This window comes from Equus przewalskii, chromosome 19 (genome assembly GCF_037783145.1).
Source record: "Equus przewalskii isolate Varuska chromosome 19, EquPr2, whole genome shotgun sequence".
Lineage (NCBI taxonomy): Eukaryota > Metazoa > Chordata > Mammalia > Perissodactyla > Equidae > Equus > Equus przewalskii.
In genome coordinates this window covers 8,377,474-8,397,960 of record NC_091849.1, presented here as the reverse complement: position 1 = coordinate 8,397,960, position 20,487 = coordinate 8,377,474, and the positions used below count along the sequence as shown (strand labels likewise).

Below are 20,487 nucleotides of genomic sequence, written 5' to 3'. Positions count from 1 at the left end.
AGAGTTAAAAAAAAATACAGGGAACATCATGTTTTGCTCACCTAAATTTGAGCTAACCTCCACACATCAGATAGAGTAACCAATACGTTTTTGGTTTAAAAAAAATCCATAAATGATATCTTGAAAATCCATAGTACAGATGTATCCCCAAATTTTTCTTTGTAATTACGTAGTTTTTAAAAAAGAATGCTTTACGTACTACAAACATTAATAAGTCAACATGTGAAATTTCAGTCTTCTTAAATATTCTGAGTTAATAAGGTATGTACTACTGTTTGGTGATTTATTGGATGGTTAGGCTGTGCCACAGGATAGAGTATAACATGAGTGCCACCTGGGGAAGGACCAGTGGATGGTTTGAGATTACTGAGAACAGTCAGCATGCACCAGGTTCACGTGGTCCAGCTAGTAAAGCAAGAGGAGAGAGAGATTGCACAGGACCCAGCCCCTTGCAGTGCACCCTGCCCTCTTGGCCAGTTCATCTACTCCGTAGCCAACACAGGCAGTACTATACTTTTTAAAAATTGAAATGAATAGAGAATATATGGTTTCCATCATTCCTTTGGAGTAATTGTTTTCTCCTCTTAAACTTAAAAAAGAAAATTAAGTTTGGTTGAGACCAGGTGGGCATGGAAAAGTTAGCCGCCATAGAAATATTATCACTGTTTATAAGTGAAAAATTAGACTATAACAGAAGTCAATGTCATCCTCAAATAGAGACAGTTTCACTTCTTCTGTGATATTATATATAGAAAATCATAAAGACTCTACCAAAAAATTGTTAGAATGAATAAACAAATTTAGTAAAGTTGGCAGGATACAAAATCAAAATACAAAAGCTAATCGTTTTATATACACTAACAGTGAACTGTCATAGAAATTAAGAAAATAATCTCATTTCAATTGCATCTAAAAGAATAAAATACCCAGGAATAAATTTAACCAAAGAGGTGAAAGATTTGTACACTGAAAACTATAAGACATTGATGAAAGAAACTGAAAAATAAACAAGTAAATGGAAGATATTCTGTGCCCATGGATTGGAAGAATTAATATTGTTAATGTCCATAATACCCAGTGGCATTTTTCACAGAAATAGAACAAACAGTTCTAAAATTTATATGGAACCACAAAAGACCCCAAATAGCCCAAACAATCTTGAGAAAGAACAAAGCTGGAGGCATCACACTTCCTCATTTCAAACTATATTACAAAGCTATAGAAATCAAAACAGTATGATGTTGGCATAAAAACAGACACATAGATCAATGAGAACAGAGAGCCCAGAAATAAACCCACGAATATATGGTCAATTAATTTATGACGAAAGAGCCAAGAAGACGCAATGAGGAAAGGATAATTTCTTCAATAAACGTTGCTGGGAAAACTAAACAACCACATGCAAAAGATTGAAACTGGACCCCTGTCTTGTACCATACACAAAAAACAACTCAAAATGAATTAAAGACTTGAATGTAAGACCTGAAACTGTAAAACTCCTAGAAGAAAACATAGGGCGTAAGCTCCTTGACATTGGCCTTGAAAATGATATTTTGAATCTGACACCAAAAGTAAAAGCAACAAAAGCAAAAATTAACAAATTGGGACTACATCCAACTAAAAATCTTCTGCACAGCAAAGGCAACCATCAACAAAATGAAAAGCCAACCTACAGAGTGGGAGAAAATATTTGCAAATCATATATATCTGTTAAGGGGTTAATATTCAAAAAGTATAAAGAACTCATATAAATCAGTAGCAAAAAACAAAAATCTGATTTAAAAATGGGTGAAGGAACTGAATAGACGTTTTTCCAAAGAAGACATACAGATGGCCAACAGGTATGTGGAAAGGCGCTCAACATCAGTAATCATCAGAGAACTGCAAATGAAACCACAATGAGATATTCTCTCACACCTGTTAGAATGGCTGTATCAAAAGACAAAAGGTAACAAGTGTTGGTGAGGATGTGGAGAAAAGGGAACCCTGGCACACTGTTGGTGGGAATGTAAATTTGTGCAACCACTGTGGAAAATGGTATGAAGATTCCTTTAAAAATTAAAAATAGAACTACTCTATGATCCAGCAATTTCACTTTTGAGTATATACCCGAAGGAAATGGAATCACTATCTGGAAGACATATCTGCACCCCCATGTTTATTATAGCATTATTTAAAATAGCCAAGACATGGAGACCACCTAAGTTTCTCATTGAGGGGTGAATGGATAAAGAAAATGTGGTATAGATATATATGCAGGGGAATATTATTCAGCCATAAAAAAGAAGGAAATCCTGCCATTTGTGACAACATGAATGGATCTGGAGGGCATTATGCCAAGTGAAATGTCAGACAGATGCTGTATGATCCACTTATATGTAGAATCTAAAAAAAAAAAAAAAAAAAAAAAAAAAACCCAAACTCCTAGGGACAAACAGATTGGTGGTTGCCAGAGGTCGGGGAGTGGATGAAATGAGTGAAGGGGATCAAAAGGTACAAACTGCCAGTTAAAAGATTAATCAGTTCTGGGGAGGTAACGTACTGCACGATGACTATAGTTAACAATACTATATTGTATGTTTGAAAGTTGCTGAGACAGTTCATCTTAAAAGTTCTCATCACAAGAATTACGACTGTGAGGTATTGGATGTTCAGTTATTGTAGTCATTTCATAATATATACGTATGTCAACTCATGCACACCTTAAACTATTGCAATGTTATATCAATTATATCTCAATAAAACTGGAAGAAAAAAGTCAGTGTAGGAAGTTAACTAGACTGTGTTTAAAAGTTTCTCTATTACTCCATAGATCTAATTGTTGACTTCTATGAAATTGCCCATGTTGCTAAAATTACAGTTCTTCAAAGAATTCTGTAAATGTTTTTAAGGTTTAATATAATACATTTCCTTAAAATAGAACTTGTAGAGAATTTGAAAAGAAAACCACATCATTTTTTTAGAAACTTCGTGTACTCAGAAATGCTTAAGCAACTTTTTTGTAAATATATCTTTTTAAAGAAAATAGTTCATAAAATTACAGTGAGATCATTGTCGCAGAAAAAAAGAAAAATCTGATGTGGTCAATTATGTATTAAATAAATTTTGTTTTAAAATAATTACATATCAAATAATCTCTTAAAATGGAAAACATTAATATTTAATTTTACTAAGAAATTTTGATGCTAAAGAATCTGTTCTTCACTTGAAATCTGAAATATACAGCTAAAAGCCAGCAGGTGTCACTGTGATCACTGGACAAAAATACCAAATTGTAGGAAAGCATGTACAGTATCTCAATACTTTTGAGAATTGTCTTTTTTCCTAACTCTCTTCACGTCTCAAACATACAGATTCTTTCACTATGTAATTGATGTGAGAGTTTCATTAACAGGAAAAGTGCAGTGAAAGCCCCCTGCTGATGTCTCGGACTTTATCTTGAGGTGTAGACTAGTATACAGTTCACTAGGTTGCAATTTCTAGAACCAAAATCTAATCAAGAAACAGAGCACTCCCAGGAATGTTCTCAAATGGATTTTGAAAAACCCTTGGTCCTTTCCACCAAATTAAGGTAGAGTTACAATTCCTAAATTAATTTTTAGAGACAAACTTACGGTAATTGATGGAAAATAATAAGAAGAATTAAAAAGCTTTTGTTGGGCTGTTTTTTTCCACCTAGTATGGAAGCCAAGTAGAATTTAATAAGCATTTATTCATTGGAATGTCACGCTGTGTCTGGATTCTATTCCGAGAGACATATTCTCAATAATAGCACACCATCTTAAAGGAATTTGTAATAAAGTGCGCATCTAATAATAAAACAAGAAAAACTAAGACCGTAGTGTTATATAATATATCAAAGACTATGATATATCTAGAAAGTGATTTATGATTAAGTGTATTCCAAGTAGGAGCTATCTTTGTGAATTGTGATCAGAGAATCGTTAGTAATAAAGATAAAACTTGAATTCAATAGGATGTAGAGAATGAAAAGGATGGCAAATACCTGGTTCCCTTCAGTTCAACAAGTATTTATGGACTACCTGTATTCCAGCCACTTTATATTCCTAGACAGATAACCAAGTATGAAAAAGTGAATAAAGCTTGGTTTCTGCCTTTGTTTGTCAAAAACACGGATGGAAATACTGGCAAATTCCAATGATAATTAATAGACTTCTTTGATGTTGAAAACAATGGTAGATAAGACGAAATTGGGAAGTACACTGGTTTGGAAGTCAAAAAACCTAGGTTTTAGTCATGCTTCCGTCACTAAATTTATACAGGGACTTAAACACAGCACTTAGACAATTTTCACGTCATTTCCAATTTTAGTAATTTGTGCTTATCCTGTAGGTGAAGGGACTCTTGGAGTCAGTGGCACGATGAAAGTGTTACAGGAACGTTGCTCTATAGACTCAGCTGTGTGACTGATAGAGGAAATTACCACCCTGCACGTGGATTTTTGAGAATGTAGCTGAAAATAGCCATTCCTAGTCTAGACAGGGCAGGATAGAGATGAAGATCTTGGTTTGGAATTTAAGATTGTGGGAAGTTTTAACATCCATATATAAATAAGTCTATGTGCTGTTTATATTACTTATGACAATTACTAGCACAGCTTCAGATTTAGATAATGAGCCCTCTTGCCTTTTTATATCTATTCATAATTGTTAGCCCAAGTGACTGAATTTTTGCTTTTGAGAACACCAATCACTATAAATTAGGAAAATCAAAAGATACTAAGATATCAAAAAGATATCTTATGTCTTTTAGATAAATATTTTGCTTTTATATAATTAGTGAGAAAATACCATGGTGTTTTATTAAGCAGCTACTCCTATTTAAGGATTTTCCATTTCCTTTCCCGGAAGACTAAATTGTGCAAGGACAAAGAATGTATTTTATGTGCCATGCTTAGAATATGTGCTGATTAAGAAAGGAAAGTTCTGTCCATAGTATAATGCTAGTCCTGAGTTTGATTAAGGAAGGTTTGAATTATCCTTACTATTTACATTACATTTGTGTTTTACACTGATTGAACGTGAAGATAAAGACCAAAGGAATGTGTTCATTACTCTTAGTCTATACCATCACTAGACTAGATTTCTAGTCTATCTTTACCTGATTTAAAATATTTGCTATTTCTCTCAGAAAAGCTTTTAAGGTCAACTATATACTGTGAAAGTAGAGGCTTGACATCTTCTCTCTCTGAAAAAAACAATTACTCCCAATTAACAAATATAGTTTTTTTTCTAAAAATTTAGGTCATCTATTTCGAACTTGGAATGAATCTTCAGATAGAAACAATGATGTACATAGGGATTAGGCTCTAAGCTAGCCCATGAAGACTGTCGTGCCTCAAAATATAGGACCAGGGGGCCGGCGCCGTGGCCGAGTAGTTAAGTGCGTGTGCTCCACTCGGTGGCCCGCGGTTTCATGGGATCGGATCCTGGGCATGGATATGGCACCGCTCATCAGGCGATGGTGAGGCACCATCCCACATTAGCACTATCAGAGGCACTCACAGCTAGAATATACAACTGTGTACTGGGGGGCGTTGGGGAGAAGAAGAAGAAAAAAAAAGAAGATTGGCAACAGTTGTTAGCTCAGGTGCCAATCTTTAAAAAAAAAAATTATAGGACCAGTAGTATGTAATGATGTAAGCTAGTAATCAGCCCCTGTATTTAATGATTTTTTTGAGAAATGAATCCAGAGTATCAACACGTGGGACCTGGAATGCACCTTTCTTGCTGTAGCTGCAAAGTAGCGTTGCCAAACAGGCACAGGGGAAGCAGAATCTCTTAGTTCCTGAGGGGAGGCTTCTAGAGTTTAGGCCAAACCCTTCCAGCCTCACACCAGTCTACTTCCCTTCCTATTGGTACACTTACTGTCTTGAAACGGAAAGTTCTCCATTTCACTTCCAGATGAAGTCTGTTTCTGTCTTATCTGGTGCTGAAGAGATTTTGAAGTTTTTAATAGGATTTGTTAAGAATAAGAAGTAGATGAGAAAAGAGAAGCGCCACCACCACCACCACCACCACGCACGCCAACACATCCTTATATGTACTAGGTGACAATGACACATCTTTAAACCTGCCACTGGATAAAGGCATCTCCATTTGCAGATGCAACGAGCTTCCGTAACTTTTGACCTTGGTTTTCTAAGTGTGGGCTGTTCTGTGAGGTGACAAGCTGTGAGCTTGCTGCCTATAGGATTACACTGGGACTGGAAAAATGACAAGTCGGGCTGAAGGGAAGTCTCCAAGGGCTCATTTTCATTTCTTTCCTTCTTTCTTGCCAAAACTAGCCCTGCATTCACAGACCTGAGTTACCATGAAGTAAGTTAGGATGGTTTTGGAGATCCCAGGTGCCAGTGGTGTCTACAATCAAAAGACTGTAACAAAACACCTTCCTTTCTTCTGCATCTGATTTGTATATGCATATCTCTTGCATCCATCTTGGGTTTATTGTCCTAGAGTCTCATGTAGGTATCTTCTTAAGGACACAGACTAAGACCATCGCTGAGTCCTGGAATGTGTTACCAATGTTAATCGCCTGCAAAAGAGGTGATTCTTAGAGAGGACAGGTGGGTGTGAGACCCTCTCTCTGCTCTTCCCAGCCTCCCCTCCCCTTTCTCAGTGGGACTCTCAAAAGTTTAGGCACACTTGACAGCATTCCTAGAGGGTAGGAGTCACAGAGAACCTCTGCCACATGGAGGTAGTCAGGGAATCATCTTTGTAAGAGTGCCTGAGCCAAAGATGAGTGAGTTATGCTTTATAAACCATATTATCTAGTTTTATTTTTGGCTATTTCCATTCTGTAACTCCCAAATCCTAAGTGAAACCTTGTTTAAATGTTCCATTGTGATCTCACCTGTGTGAAGGGACTTACGGAGAGAGCTGTCCCTCAGCATCAAACATGTTTGGTGGTGATGGCAGGGAGAGATCTCCAAGCACAAGTTGGTTGCTGTACCTGTGAAGTCTGGTTACTGCTCTCCAAGCAGAGATTGCTTCTCCCTTGTCCACCTAGGCGCACCTGGATTTGATTTTAATAAAGGAGAGGGCAAGTTCCCATTTTAAGTGTTAGGCAAAGGAAGACTCAGGGCTATAGCAACTGAAAGGTACGAGGCGATATTTCACTGTTGCTGTGGCCAGCTGACTGGCTGAGCGAAGCCTAGATGCCTATTTGTGTGCCACCTCATGTCTTCAACAAAATAAAACAAAACCTTGATCAAATTTGTACCCAAGAAGAATGCATGTTTCAAACATTAGTTGTTGTCAATTAAACAAATTTTCTTTTGTTTCCGTTTTTTCAGCAGATGAAAAGATAAAGATTTAGAGATTATGCAAAAAAACTTTAACATATTACAAATGTGTTAGAACTGCCACCGAAATGCCCTCCCTAGGGTCCACATTTACCCTCTTAGCTACTGCTCCGTTGTCTGCTCACAGTTATAGCAACATGCCTGGAAAGAGCTGTGGGTGTTGGCTGCTGTCTCCGCTGACCGTACCTTGAGCCCTTTCCAGCCCATCTTTCAATCCCACTTACCCACTAAAACCCCTCTTGTCAAGGTCACCAGCACCATCCATCGAGTCAAATCCAGTGACTGGCTCTGAGTTCATATTATTCTACCTCAGCAGTTGACATGATTAGAAAGGCTCCTCCTTCTAGAAACACTTTCTTCACTTGGCTTCTGATTGCCGTACATTCCTGGTTGGCCTCCTGCCTCTCAGGGTCTTCCTCGTCTTCCCAGCATCTTATTATTGATATGCCTCGCAGTTAGACCTTCAACCTATTCTCCTCCCTGCAGCCAGTCCCATCACTATAACTGTCAGCTCCCAAGTCTCCAGCCCTGACTTTTCCCCCTAGCATATGCACCTGCCTGATAGCATCTCCACTTAGATATCTAAAAGATATCGCAAACTTCAATGTCTAAACAACTCTTGATGCCCCTTCCTCCCAAAGCTGCTCCTCCCCTAGTCTTCCCTATCTCAGTATACAGCACCATTATTTATCCAGTTTGCTTGGATCAAAATCCAGGCGTTGTGCTCAATTCTTCCCTCACACCGCACATCCAATCCATCAGTTAGCCAAGTTGGCACTGCCTTCATAGTATATCCCAAATCTAACCACTGATTCTTACCAACTCCACTGCTACAATTCTGGTCTAAGCCAGTGTCATTTTTTACCTAGACTACTGCTTTTTAACCAGTCTCCTTGCTTTCACTCTTGCTCCTCCCTACCAATCCATTTTCCACACAGCAGCCACATGTCTTTTAGAAAACATGATCCAGGTCGTGTCATTCACCTACTTAAAACCATCTGATAACATCCTTTCCCATTCAATAAAATCCAAACTCCTTGCCGTGGCCTGTGAGGAGGTCCTGTCTGCGTCACATTTCATCTCCCACCTCTGTGCACCTTGCTTAATTTCATCCAGCCATGCTGGCTTTTCTGCTGATCTTCAAACATATCCAGGCTCACTTCCACCTGGGAGCCTCTCCCTGACATGCTCCTCCCCTGGATCCTACCAAGACTCCCTCCCTCACTTTCTTTAGCTCTTTATTCAAATGTTGCCTCCTCAGAGAGGCCTTCCCTGACCACTCAGTCGAAAATAGTAAGCTCACATTTGTGTTTAATGTCTCCCTGACTAGAACATAAGTTCCATGAGGTCAGGAACCTTGTCCATCTTATCCACTCTGTATTCTCAGTGCTTGGCATATGGGACTTACTGATTGGACGGATGGATGGATGGATCCGTGGATGGATGCATGGATGCCTGGATGGATGGGTGGATATGCTGTAGTCTAGCACTCTTCACCTGGATTTCTTCACACCTGATTTTTTTTAAGCGTAATATGAAAAAACTGAGGTATTTCTTAGTAGTTTAATTCTACATTTGGTAGTGGATTTTCAAAAGCAGTTAAAGATAACACATCCTTAAACTTCTGAATGACAATGCTAGGCATAGATATTCCATAGTAACAGTTTCCTCTTTATTGAAGTATCATATAGCAATACAGCATACTCTAAGGGAAAAATAAAACATCTCTACAGTAACTATTGGAAGCTAATGTTGAATCATAATAGAACTATGGTGTTTCTATTAAAAATATTTTGACTCTAAATAGAAAATTTTCAGTCCTTCTCATTTCTTTAACAAACCATCCAAATAATAACTCTATTAAGAGGAGCTAGGACCATTGTATCATAACTGAGTCAGACAAAAGTGTCTGAGAGCTATGAGGGATGGGAAAGCTGAGAGGGTAACAGTGTTCACTAAATTCCATCACTGCTACTTCTTAACTAGGTGACCATGGGCAAGTTACTTATCTTCTCTGTGCCTCAGTTTCCTCATCTGTAAAGTAGGGGTAGTAAAAGTACCAAAACTTAGCTCATAAGTTTATGTTGGGGATTAAATGAGTTAACTTATATATTTAAAACAAAGCCTGATGTATAAGTGCTATCTTTAATGTTTATTTTTATAATAATTTCTTATTATCATCATCATTGATTCTAGATGTCCATTTGGGGATTTACTGTTTGTAATCCATCCATGAAAAGATTGATAGGTCATGATCATCAGTAGTTTAAGCTTCTTAAGGTGAAGTCCACAGCAGTTCTGCTTGGAGCACTTAGCTGAATTAGACTGCTTTCTGTGATCTTAAAATACATGTTAAAGCCAAAGAAATGCTAGTTTTGTAAATCCTTAGATGGCACACCCATACAGCTGGTACCACAAATGATGTCACATTTCAGGAAGATCGGCTAATATATTCCATGGAATCAAAGGTACTTCTCAGGATGAAATGTGTTTTATTTCTGGTTCCCAGGCTAGTCTTTGAGACCCGAATTAGAGAAAAATCTAGCCTTTCAAACAGGTCTCTGCTGCACCCGTTTTGATAGCACTTAATTTACTGAAGTTATTTATTACCACATTTAGCAATTTGGTGAAATTTCTCATTTCTCAAAACAAGTTTTGCTTACGCCGTTTCAAAAGAATGTTATTGGTATGTGGGTAGGTTGTCTGGGGCCAGCCTCTTATCTAGAGACCAGATTCAGAAAGTCTGAGTTCAGCGAAGTGACTTAGACTGCATGCTTTTGTTTTGTTTTGTTTAATAAGCATGTGTGGGTCTTGCTAAAACACAGTGCTACCCCCATCTAGGAACAATGCTGCACACATCATTTCCTGAAATAATCGAGTTGGAAGGCAATTATCTACTCACAAAACAGGCTGAAACAACAGTTCCTGATATTCTTCTCAAATACTTTAACTTCCCAAGGAATCCGGAAAAAATAATTCCATGAGACGGTGTTGTGAATGAAGGTATGACATTTCAGTTTCCTTCGCTGGAATCCAGTGACCAGCAGACATGAATTACTACCCGCTCGGCGTTCCTGAGAGGGGCTCTGGCCTGGTGAGTTGTCTTTGCTTTGGAAACCGTACTGCCGTGTGGCCTCTTGTGAGACGATGGCCTTCGGTTCCTTTTGGTCCACTTTTGGGAACCGTCCCAGAGATTACTTGCAGCTTCTGGAAGTATGCTTAGTCTGTGACATTGTTTTGCTTTTACTCCTGAAGAGAATTTGGGACGTCTGTTTCAGACTCTCCGGATGAGAAATGTATACTTTCTAGAAAGAATGAATATCCATTTCATCAAAACATGTTTTATAGTAGTGTGAGAGCCCTTTGAACCCTGTGGCCCTTTTCTGTTGAAAGTGAGTTGGTAGATATTCCTGATAAGAGCTGTCTTCTCTGTGATTGTTAACAATCTACACTTCACCAATGTGGCCTGATGATGTCCATGGCAAACAATCGCAAGAAGATTAATATTTAAACATTGTCTTCTGGAATTCTCATATGAAGGGAAACTTGTACAATAAATTATCTCATCCAGGAGGCACACACAGGGTTTCTTCTTCATAACCTGAGAAAAAATTGAGGACAGTCATCTGGATGTTGAGCCTGTACGATGCCAATTATAAAGCTATTTGGAACTTCCAGAAGATTGCCTGTTTCGAATTTCATCTGAATGTTTGACTTTGTGTTGATATATCCTCCCTACTAAATAATAGGTGTAATATATTGTGTGTGAGTGAAACAAGGAGTGACATTTAGCAGAATGAAGAGAAACTTGAGACACTGTAACATGACTTAGGGAGGTTGTATAAGCTGTCTCCAGAACTTTGTCCCAGAAAAGTAGACTATTTTCAGTCTGGCTTGTTTGGGTATTCATAAACCTTCTCCTTGTGTGGAAGCTTAGTGTCTTTTCAGTCAGACACATCAGAATCAAGTTAGTGACATTTTCTCTAATCAAATATATGACTTTTAAAAAGGTAGTGTGAAATTTGCATTTAAAATTGTTTATTTCTTATTGTATCAGAAATTTGCCAATTCTTTGGAAATAATGGAAATAACTAAATTGAGATTTTTTCCTTTACGATGTCTTTGCGCTTAGCCTGGCCCTTACTTGGCTGAGCAACATGGCTGGCAGCCTTCCTCTGGCTCCTCATGGCCACAAGTCCACCTTAGAGGATTCCTTGCCACTTGACATCGTCTTCTTTCAACTCTTACAGACTCTCTTCAAGCCAAGAGATTCAAACTGAGAAAACTATAGATGGAAATGAGTCCATTTCTTTCATTAAAAATGTAATAAGTAAAATTAAGAATGTCTAAAGAACAGTCCATGACAAAAGCAAAAGGCAAAAGTAGAGCTTGAACCACCAGACAGTAATGGATAGAAAGGAGACCATTTGCCGCCCTGGGGGTTGTGGTTAAGGTAGTCTTTCTGGGTGGAAGAGGACTGGGCCATAAGGTCTTGGCACTTTGTTCCTTCTGTGGAGCGTGCTGGGGCCAGGTCTCAGCGCTCTCAGGCCTAGTGTACGAATGTGGGGAGAATGAACTGTGTCTGGAGCCTGACATCAGTTCTTTGTTGTTTTGGCTCTAGTTTGTATCAGTGGAATCATTTTTGGCTTCTTATCTTGACTCACTCCCAGGATTGGCTTAATACAATAGTTAGCCAATTCTATAAATTCCAGTTACCTTAATAGTCTTTATAACTACCTCAGAGGGAAATCACCAGCTATGAATGATCAACACATCTATGAAGCACTTAAATCTTAATGGCTGCCATATATATTTGAGGATGGGTACTATTAATGTTTTCTAGTGTCAACATTATTTCCTTGGTAATATACCAGTGCAGTAGGATATATTAAACCTTTTTAAATACCAAGAGTTTCTTGGTCTTTAACAACTAGGTACATCACAGGTACTAGGTGCCTGAACAAACCAGGTACATAAAGTAGGAAAGTTAGAGTTTTTTTCTCATTTTCAACTCATTGCCACTCATGCTAGGTAAATGATAGATTATAAATCTGCATTTACCATAATACCATTTTATAAGCATTTAAAAATATAGAATGAAATTTTTCTAAAGTAAAATCTGTCTTAGACCACATCCAGGGGGCTGCATTGCTAATGCAGTCCACATTTCTCCAATTCTTACGATGTACTTTGCAGGGTACAGGGGATGTAAACAAAGTATACTAACGTGGCTGTGGCCAGTAAAAACTTTAGGTGAAGAGGCAAAGGCTAACTTAAATGAGATAGTTGGAAAACAATTTAAAACTAAATTTTAGATCTCTTGGATCGTACAGGAGGAAGAAATCACTGTAGGCCGAAAGAGTCCATTCTATCTTCCTAGGAAGCTTCATGGAAGAGGCAGGGTGTAAACGATGAGTGGAGTGTAATTGGACAGAAAAGAGAAATATTTATGGAGCCTCTTTTGAATGCCAGACTCCTTGATGCTAACTTCATATACAAAATCTCATTAGTCCTGCAGAGTAGACACTAATATCCCTGTTTATACGCAAGACTGTTAAGGATTGGAGAGATTAAGTAGCTTGCTCAAGCTTACACAACTCGTGAGTTGCTAATAAATAATAGTTAAGATTATTGACTCTGAATTCCAGGCAGTTTTGCATTTGAACCCCGTCTCCTCTACTGACTGGCTGTGCTTAATATCTTTATGCTTCAGTTTTTTTCACCTTGTAAACTGGGGGAAATAATTATAGCTACCTCATAGGTTTATAGTGATGAATAACCTATGTAATGAGACAAAGAACTTAGCATAGTTTCTGACACAGTGTAACCACTCAATAAATATTTAAAATATAGATACAGGGGCTGGCCCTGTGGCCAAGTGGTTAAGTTCACGCGCTCCGCTGCAGGCGGCCCAGTGTTTCATTGGTTTGAGTCCTGGGCGCGGACATGGCACTGCTCATCAAACCACGCTGAGGCGGCATCCACAACTAGAAGGACCCACAACAAAGAATGTACAACTATGTTCTGGGAGGCTTTGGGGAGAAAAAGGAAAAAAGAAAATCTTTTAGAAAAAAATAAATAAAGTAAAATATAGATATATAGAGAGAGTTTGATTGAGATTCACACCTACATCTTATCTGACTCCAAAGTCCACACACTTTGTATTATATTACCCTGCAGAAGGAGCAGGTAGAAAATTCCAGACAGAAGAATAAGAACAAGGGTTTTGTCTGCTAAAGAAAAGTGACGGCCCCTTCATGCCTAAAGTAGGGCTGGGTTGGTGAAGTAATGAAAAGTGATTGGACACCTCAGATGGAAGCTAATTATATGGGACCTTAGAAACCAGGCAGAGGACTTGAGACCACATGCCCTAGGGACCTGGAAAGCCAGCTATCCATGGACAGGGGGCTGGAAGTGTTGCTCTAAGCAGACTATGGGGTAAGGGTGGGGGTGCTGGAAGTCTACTTGGGAAGCTGCCAAGTAAAGCCTGAGGTAATGTGGTTCTGCACTGGGGAAAATAACGGAAAGCTTTTGAAGAGGACACATGGGAGGATGCTCATACGAGCGAGTGGCACCCCCTCACACAGCTCACAGCACAACTGCTTGGCCCTCGCTGGCACCCTCGCTGCTGGGGGACCCACCCCGTTCCTGATGCCCCGCTGCCCTGGCTTCTCCACTGTCGACCTTCAGCTACCAAAGCTGCAGTCAACTTTAACTAAAAATGATCTGCCTTGTTTAAAAGAAAAAGTCAACAATGTTTTATTCTATAAACTGTGATTTATAGATGAATCACAAAATAAAATGAATGAGAAAACTATAGTACCAGAGAGCCCCTTAAGGTATAATTTTTCGGTTTCAGCAAGACTCACATATTGTTTTAACACCTACCTGTAATTTACTAAAGATTTAGTAAATTGACTACACTTCTCAAAGACTTGACATTTCTAAGTTCATGTTCCCCCTTTTCTCCCCATTTTTAACATCTTCACTGCTAACGTCTATCCAGCTTGAATGCAATACTGCCCAATCTTCTTTCTCAGTAATATAGACTAGTCGTTATACCTAATAGGCCTTATAATTATCTACAAAGGTTAATATCTGAAGACTAAAAAAACCAAGTGGCGTGTATTAGCTGAATAGCTCCTGAGCAAATCCTTTGTTTATTAAACTAAAAGCTATCCTCTAAAGATACTGCTGACATATCAAAGGAGCCTGCATCTGGCAAATTGTTAATAATTATTGTGTGTTCAACCAGTAGCTGGAATTAAAACATGTAAGAATTGTAATAGTAGTAATTATGTCACGTGTTAGGAAAGCGTGTGTCCTAGTGGTTAGGAGTATGGGGTGGAAGGAGCCAGTCACGGGCTGAGCCCTGCCCTTGCTCCTCGCGCCTGAATGAACTTTGCAGTTCCTTCACCCTGTCCAACCCGCAGCTTCCTCGTCTGGTTGCTGCGAGGGCTAAATGGGATACTATTTGTGTAAAACAGTATCTGGCACTTTACAAATGCTCAGTAAATGTTGGTACTTACAGTTGTGTCATATGTGATAGTTTACAAGAAAACTTGCTCACATATTTGTTTTATCGGAGACTGTCAGTCCTGTGAAGTAGGCAGGAACAGTGTTATTATCCTCATCGGACGTTAAGAACTGAAGTTCACAGGGGCGGGCCCCATGGCCGAGTGGTTAAAGTTCCTTGCACTCTGCTTCAGCGGGCCGGGGTTCAGGGGTCTGGATCCCGGGTGGGGACCTACTTCACTCATCAGCCATGCTGTGGGGACATCCCACCTACAAAATAGAGGAAGATTGGCACCGATGCTAGCTCGGAGCAAATCTTCCTCACCAAAAAAAAACCAAAAAAACAAAAAACCTGAAGTTCACAGAGATGTTAAGTAACTTTACTAAAGTTAATTAGTGGCAAATATAGGACTCAAAGTCTGGTGCTCTTTCCTCTCGATTTTTGAGCTGCACATGTCAAAAACAAGATGGTGGCAAGGAGCCCTGACTTTCATAGGTTCAAGAGCAGATCCCTGATAAGAGTAGTTTCACACCAGTCCCAGACAGAGATAGCAGATGGCGGGGTTTTCCTGTCTGTGTCATTCAGATTCTCAGGCTAGATGGTGAAATGAGAAAATGAGGGTCAGTGTATTGGGTTTTAAATAGAGTTAAATTTATTCAATTTAAAGGACTGCCTTTTACTTTAAGGTTGCATCTTTTGTACTTTTTGGTGTTAAATTATTCTTACAAAATGATAACAGAATAAAGTTATTTTTTGTTAACATCTCTACTTGAGGTAATAGAACTTTGGCAAAACCTCATTGGGCCACAGATTTTGTTTTATAAATTCTTCTAGTCCAAAATTTGGGAATCACCGCTCTAAAGTGATTTCAGTATTTTATGTATTTGTAGTTTGTTTACAGCGTTATTTGCTTTATCTGCATTAAGCCATAAAATCAGGCACTTGGATTTTTATACAACTTTAATTTTCTCTCTCTTTTTTGTTATCAAGGTCACTGATTCTTCACTTTTTTGGCAGAAGTCACAGACTGTTTCTAGAATCTGATGAAAACTGGATTCCTCTGGCCACCTGCAGCACCCAAAAGCACATATGTGAACAGTTACTCATGCAAACTGAGCAGGTCAAATTGGTGGCAGTGACACCAAGGAACCTCTAGGTGGCACTAGTTGGTTTGTCATGTAACCCATTGTGTTTGTTTCATCTTGTTTGTTTTGCTCTGTCAGGTCTGAGAGCTTATACAGGTCAGATTGGTTTTACAAGAGACTGGTGGGAGGCTCAGCGTCAGGACCCAAAGTTTGTTTGGAAGATCCTACCCCTTGTGTGGTTTTTCAGGTAGAACTGTCGTTTGATGGAAGATTGTGAAACATTGTTAGAATATACTGTGTTGGCACTCATGTACAGTTGCTGAGAGTATAAACTGAGGTAACCTCTTTGGAGCGCAATCTGGAAATATCTGTCAACTGTTAAAATGCACACACTTGTATTTGTACGTTAAGACATGTATATGAAGATCTTTGAGCCTTTCGTATGTGAGCAAAGTACTGGAAACATGTAAATCTCCATCAGTATGGAACTGGTTAAATAAATTATGGTATATTCAAACTAGAATACTATGTAGCCATTAAAAAAGATGAAGCAGCACTGTTTATGACAAAATGGAGTGCTCTCCAAGATAATTGTTAGGTGAAAACGCATTTTAAAGGGAGAAAATGCACACATAGGTGGGTTTGGCTGTTTCTGGAGTATACGTCAGCAGCTGGTGATGATGACTGCCTCAAAGGTGGGGACTGGGGAGACGGGTCTGCAGTGAGAGAGAGACTTTTTCTATTGATTGTAGTGCCTAAATGATTTTAATCAGGTCCTTGTATTACTTATTGACAATTTTAAAAAGCTAGTTTACAAAAGGGAATTAGGGGCCGGCCCCGTGGCGCAGTGGTTAAGTGCTCACATGCCGCTTCAGCAGCCCAGGGTTTGCTGGTTCGGATCCCGGGTGCGGACACGCCACTGCTTGACAGGCTGTGCTGTGGTAGACGTCCCACATATAAAGTAGAGGAAGATGGGCATGGATGTTAGCTCAGGGCCGGTCTTCCTCAGCAAAAAGAGGAGGACTGGCAACAGCTCAGGGCTAATCATCCTCAAAAAAAAGGGGGGGGGGGAATTAATTTTTAAAATTGCTATGTTAAGAAAAAGATATTAGAGAGTATTTAGATTAAACTGCCCAAATGAAAGGGAATGATGCAACGTGAACAGACTTATCTTTTTGCCTCATTCTCTAATGTGAGAACAAGGGGGCATCTGATAGAGTTAAGAACTGGTACATGAATAAATCAAAGGAAAGGGCTTTTCATGCAGCATGTGGCCAGTCTAAGGAATTTACCGCCACAGGGAGTCATAGCGTCAAATATTGTGGCTGGATTTTTTTGGAAGTCTGGTCATTTACATCCAGTCATAACATTTGTAGTTATGCAAGAAAAGATAAGGGTAATCAAATCTGATGGTGCAGGATGTAAGCTGATCATTGCAAAGGAAGGAATTTCTCCCCAACTTCTCTTCTTTTTTGGCTTCTTCCAGTGCCTCAGAATAACATTACACAATTAGCTAGGTCCGCTTTGAAGAATTGACAGTACTTCCTCTGAATCATTAGGTATTATCCACGGCCAAGGGAAGGACTCCAGACCTGCCAGGGCAGCAAAGCTCCTAAGTCTTTTTTTCCACCCAGAGGGATGGCCCCTTGGGTTCAGAGCTGAGTGCTGGGCCGGGCAGCCCTCCTGCTGCGCTCCGCTCCTGCCATTCCCGGGAAAGAACGAGTTCAAAGGGCCTCGTGGGTCTCAGCTCCTCTCCTGTGGAGCTGGCCGTCTCGTATAAACAACGAACCCCAGGTGATTGAGGGAGGGACTGAATAGATATTCACAAAATAATTCATGCTTTTTTCTCTTTCTCTTTTCTTCTTTGGCTCCAACTAGTAATGAATCCCCCCACCAGGCGGTAGACAGAAGACGTAAACCAGCGTTTCCCGGTCTCGTTAGCCCAGTAACAGTTGTGACATTGTTATTGGTTTCGTTCATCCACATGACTCAAGAAATACTGCACCCACATACGCCTGTCTTATGTTTTAGGATCAAGAGTAAAATGTATCAGATTGACTCGGATTTGAGCAAGTAAATGGAGTATAGAATAGCATACTATGGCAATGTGAGCAAGAGAAGTTGCACTTAACAAAATCCCCCGCAGAATGACTCCATTCTGTCCCTCGCATGTGACAGGGCCAGGGCAGGCCCCTAAGCATCCAATCACGTGAATAAGAGGACCCTCTTGTTAGAAGGAATTTCTCCGTATTATGGTACCCAGTAGCAGGCAGACGGGGTATTTGTGTAGGATGAATGTGCTTGCCTTTTTCGGTGTTTTGCTTTGCAGGGTCTTTTCTGTGAGCCAGCAGCTGGAGGACATGGGCACAACACATGTGATCCCAGGCCCATCTGGTGGCTGGACACAGGGGCACAGCATCTTCCATGTCCCCACAGACGAGTCTCAAAACAGTCAGTCATCCCAATACCCAAAGCCAGGAGAAAGTTTGTTTCCATCATTATTGTTTGGCTTAATTACATGCTAAAAAGTTCCAACTGAACTTTTTAAAAAACTCTCATTACATTTAATTATAATTCCTTTTTCTCTATCCCAACCCATTGGCATGATGACCAATCCCACTTTCAACTTTTTAGGAGACCCATTACATTTCCAGTGTTGTCCAGTAAAATGTTCTGTGGTGATGGAAATCTTCTGTATCTGTGCTGTCCAGTGTGATAGCCATCAGCCACATATGACTGTTGAGCCCTCGAATGTGGCTAGTGGGACTCAGGTGTTTAACGTGGTTTGATTTTAATTAACTTGTAAACAACAATGCCATCTGAGCTTTACCATTCCTATGTCCCAGGCACGTTTTGACATTAGCATCCCAGCAAATATACAGAAGTGAAATAGCCATTTTCATCCTTCCTGGGCAGAGCGTTGGCTCTCTTTTTTCTCATTAAGATTTAAAACCAATACTAAGATATCATTTTGTTGTTTTCACGCAGTTTTAGGAAAAGTGATACAGTCTCGTCATTATGCAAAGGCTGCACTTGTTACTCGGATCCTGTCATGGGGCCTGCGTTTATACCTGATACCTGAATGGCAACCTCAACAAACAACACTAGTGAGGCTTCTTTTTCTAAATGGAATAACCTTGAATAAAAATCTAAAGATCTGATTTTTGCATAGCCAAGAGCAACATGGGGTACTGGGAAATTCCATCAGTAAGCCAAGCAACTTCTTGGCAGCAGGGACCATGTCTTTTATCTGTTTCCTTAGTTCCTAGCATAAATTTTAATAAGTGCTTCTCAAATGAGTGAATTAGTATGTGAATGGACAAATTAATGTGGCTCAGAAGTGATGCTAGTAACATAACACCGAAGAAGTCTTTCATTAAAGCACCAGGTGGCCTAGCAGGTGTCTTTATGAGCAGATATGTATGAAAAGACACAATTCAAGTAATAATGTTTTGGACTTATGGAACAACTAATCTAAAAACACCGCAAACTCATTACAAACTCATCTATGACTAGTTTGAGTACTGTACAGAATAAATGGTATCCTACATTTATAAAATCTACAAGTCCAGAAAAATTTCCATTTTCCACCAAAGTTTTACTTCTATTTGAATTTATTTTTTATGGTGGCCTTCATCCCTTCCTGACCGTTCCTTATCGTCTCCACCTGCTTTTTACCACTGCACTGACAGACATGGCATGGTCTGGTATGTGAAATTACTTTGTAAACTAAAGCCCAGGGTCGTCCTTTTGTAGATAAGAAGAGCCTCATTTTTCTGCTTTAAGATGCTTTCACAGAATAACCTCCGCTTTTCCCAGTCCCCTGTCTGCTTTCTTCGTTGTTCTCACCAAAACAATCCAGCAGTTTCTTCACCTAATCAACCCATTCCTGCCTTTAAGCCTCTTTTTTTCACGTTGTGTCTAATGACTTGTCTCTCCTATCATCTCAAGCCTCAATTCCTCCTTAGTATCAAAACACGCTTGAAATCCCAACTCATATGTAGAAGTTTTCTCAAACAGCAAAACCAATGTGTTATGGAAGAAAGAACTCAGAGCTCTAGGTGGTATGATAACTGATTTAAAAATCTACTGGTGCCACGCTAGTTGTATGATCTTAGATAAATTGCCTGACCTGCCTGGGCTCATTACTGCCTATGTGAAAGGGGAAGGAGGAGTCTGGGTGAGCCCAATGATCCCTCCACGCGCTGAAGTCTGTGGGATTAGGTATACCATTCACTCCCTACCATCTTGTCAAGGCCCTCGATAATCACATGCTCCCTGACTATCAAACAATGCTGCAAATGCATTCTGTAATGAATTAGAAATAATTATACACTTAATTTATATGAAATGTATTATGTGCACAGCTATGCTTTCAGCATACTACCATGAATGGATGAGTATTTAATATGCGATGGTAATAAAACATTTATAGTGGAGATTTGCTTCTGTTAATGGAAGACTGGTCAATTCAGATCAACCCTCCTCAGAGAACAAATTTTTTTAAAAAATTGGTTGAATACATGGAGGAGTATCTTCATGAGCTTGGAAAGGCAAACATT

General features: G+C 39.4%; 1 protein-coding gene across 3 annotated transcripts in view; it reads left to right on the top strand.

The window, feature by feature from the left end:
* BLOC1S5 (biogenesis of lysosomal organelles complex 1 subunit 5) overlaps positions 1–17,874 on the top strand; it is a 70,456-nt gene extending 52,582 nt beyond the window's left edge. For 2 of the 3 annotated variants that reach the window (XM_070584028.1, XM_070584027.1), the window contains exon 6: positions 15,831–16,448. In XM_070584028.1, the coding sequence (XP_070440129.1) occupies positions 15,831–15,996 (166 nt within the window). In that variant the 3' untranslated portion in view covers positions 15,997–16,448. Of the gene's footprint in view, positions 1–15,830; positions 16,449–17,803 lie in introns of those variants that run through there. The other variant, XR_011529575.1, reaches the window with a different exon arrangement.
* Positions 17,875–20,487: the final 2,613 nt, after the last annotated feature.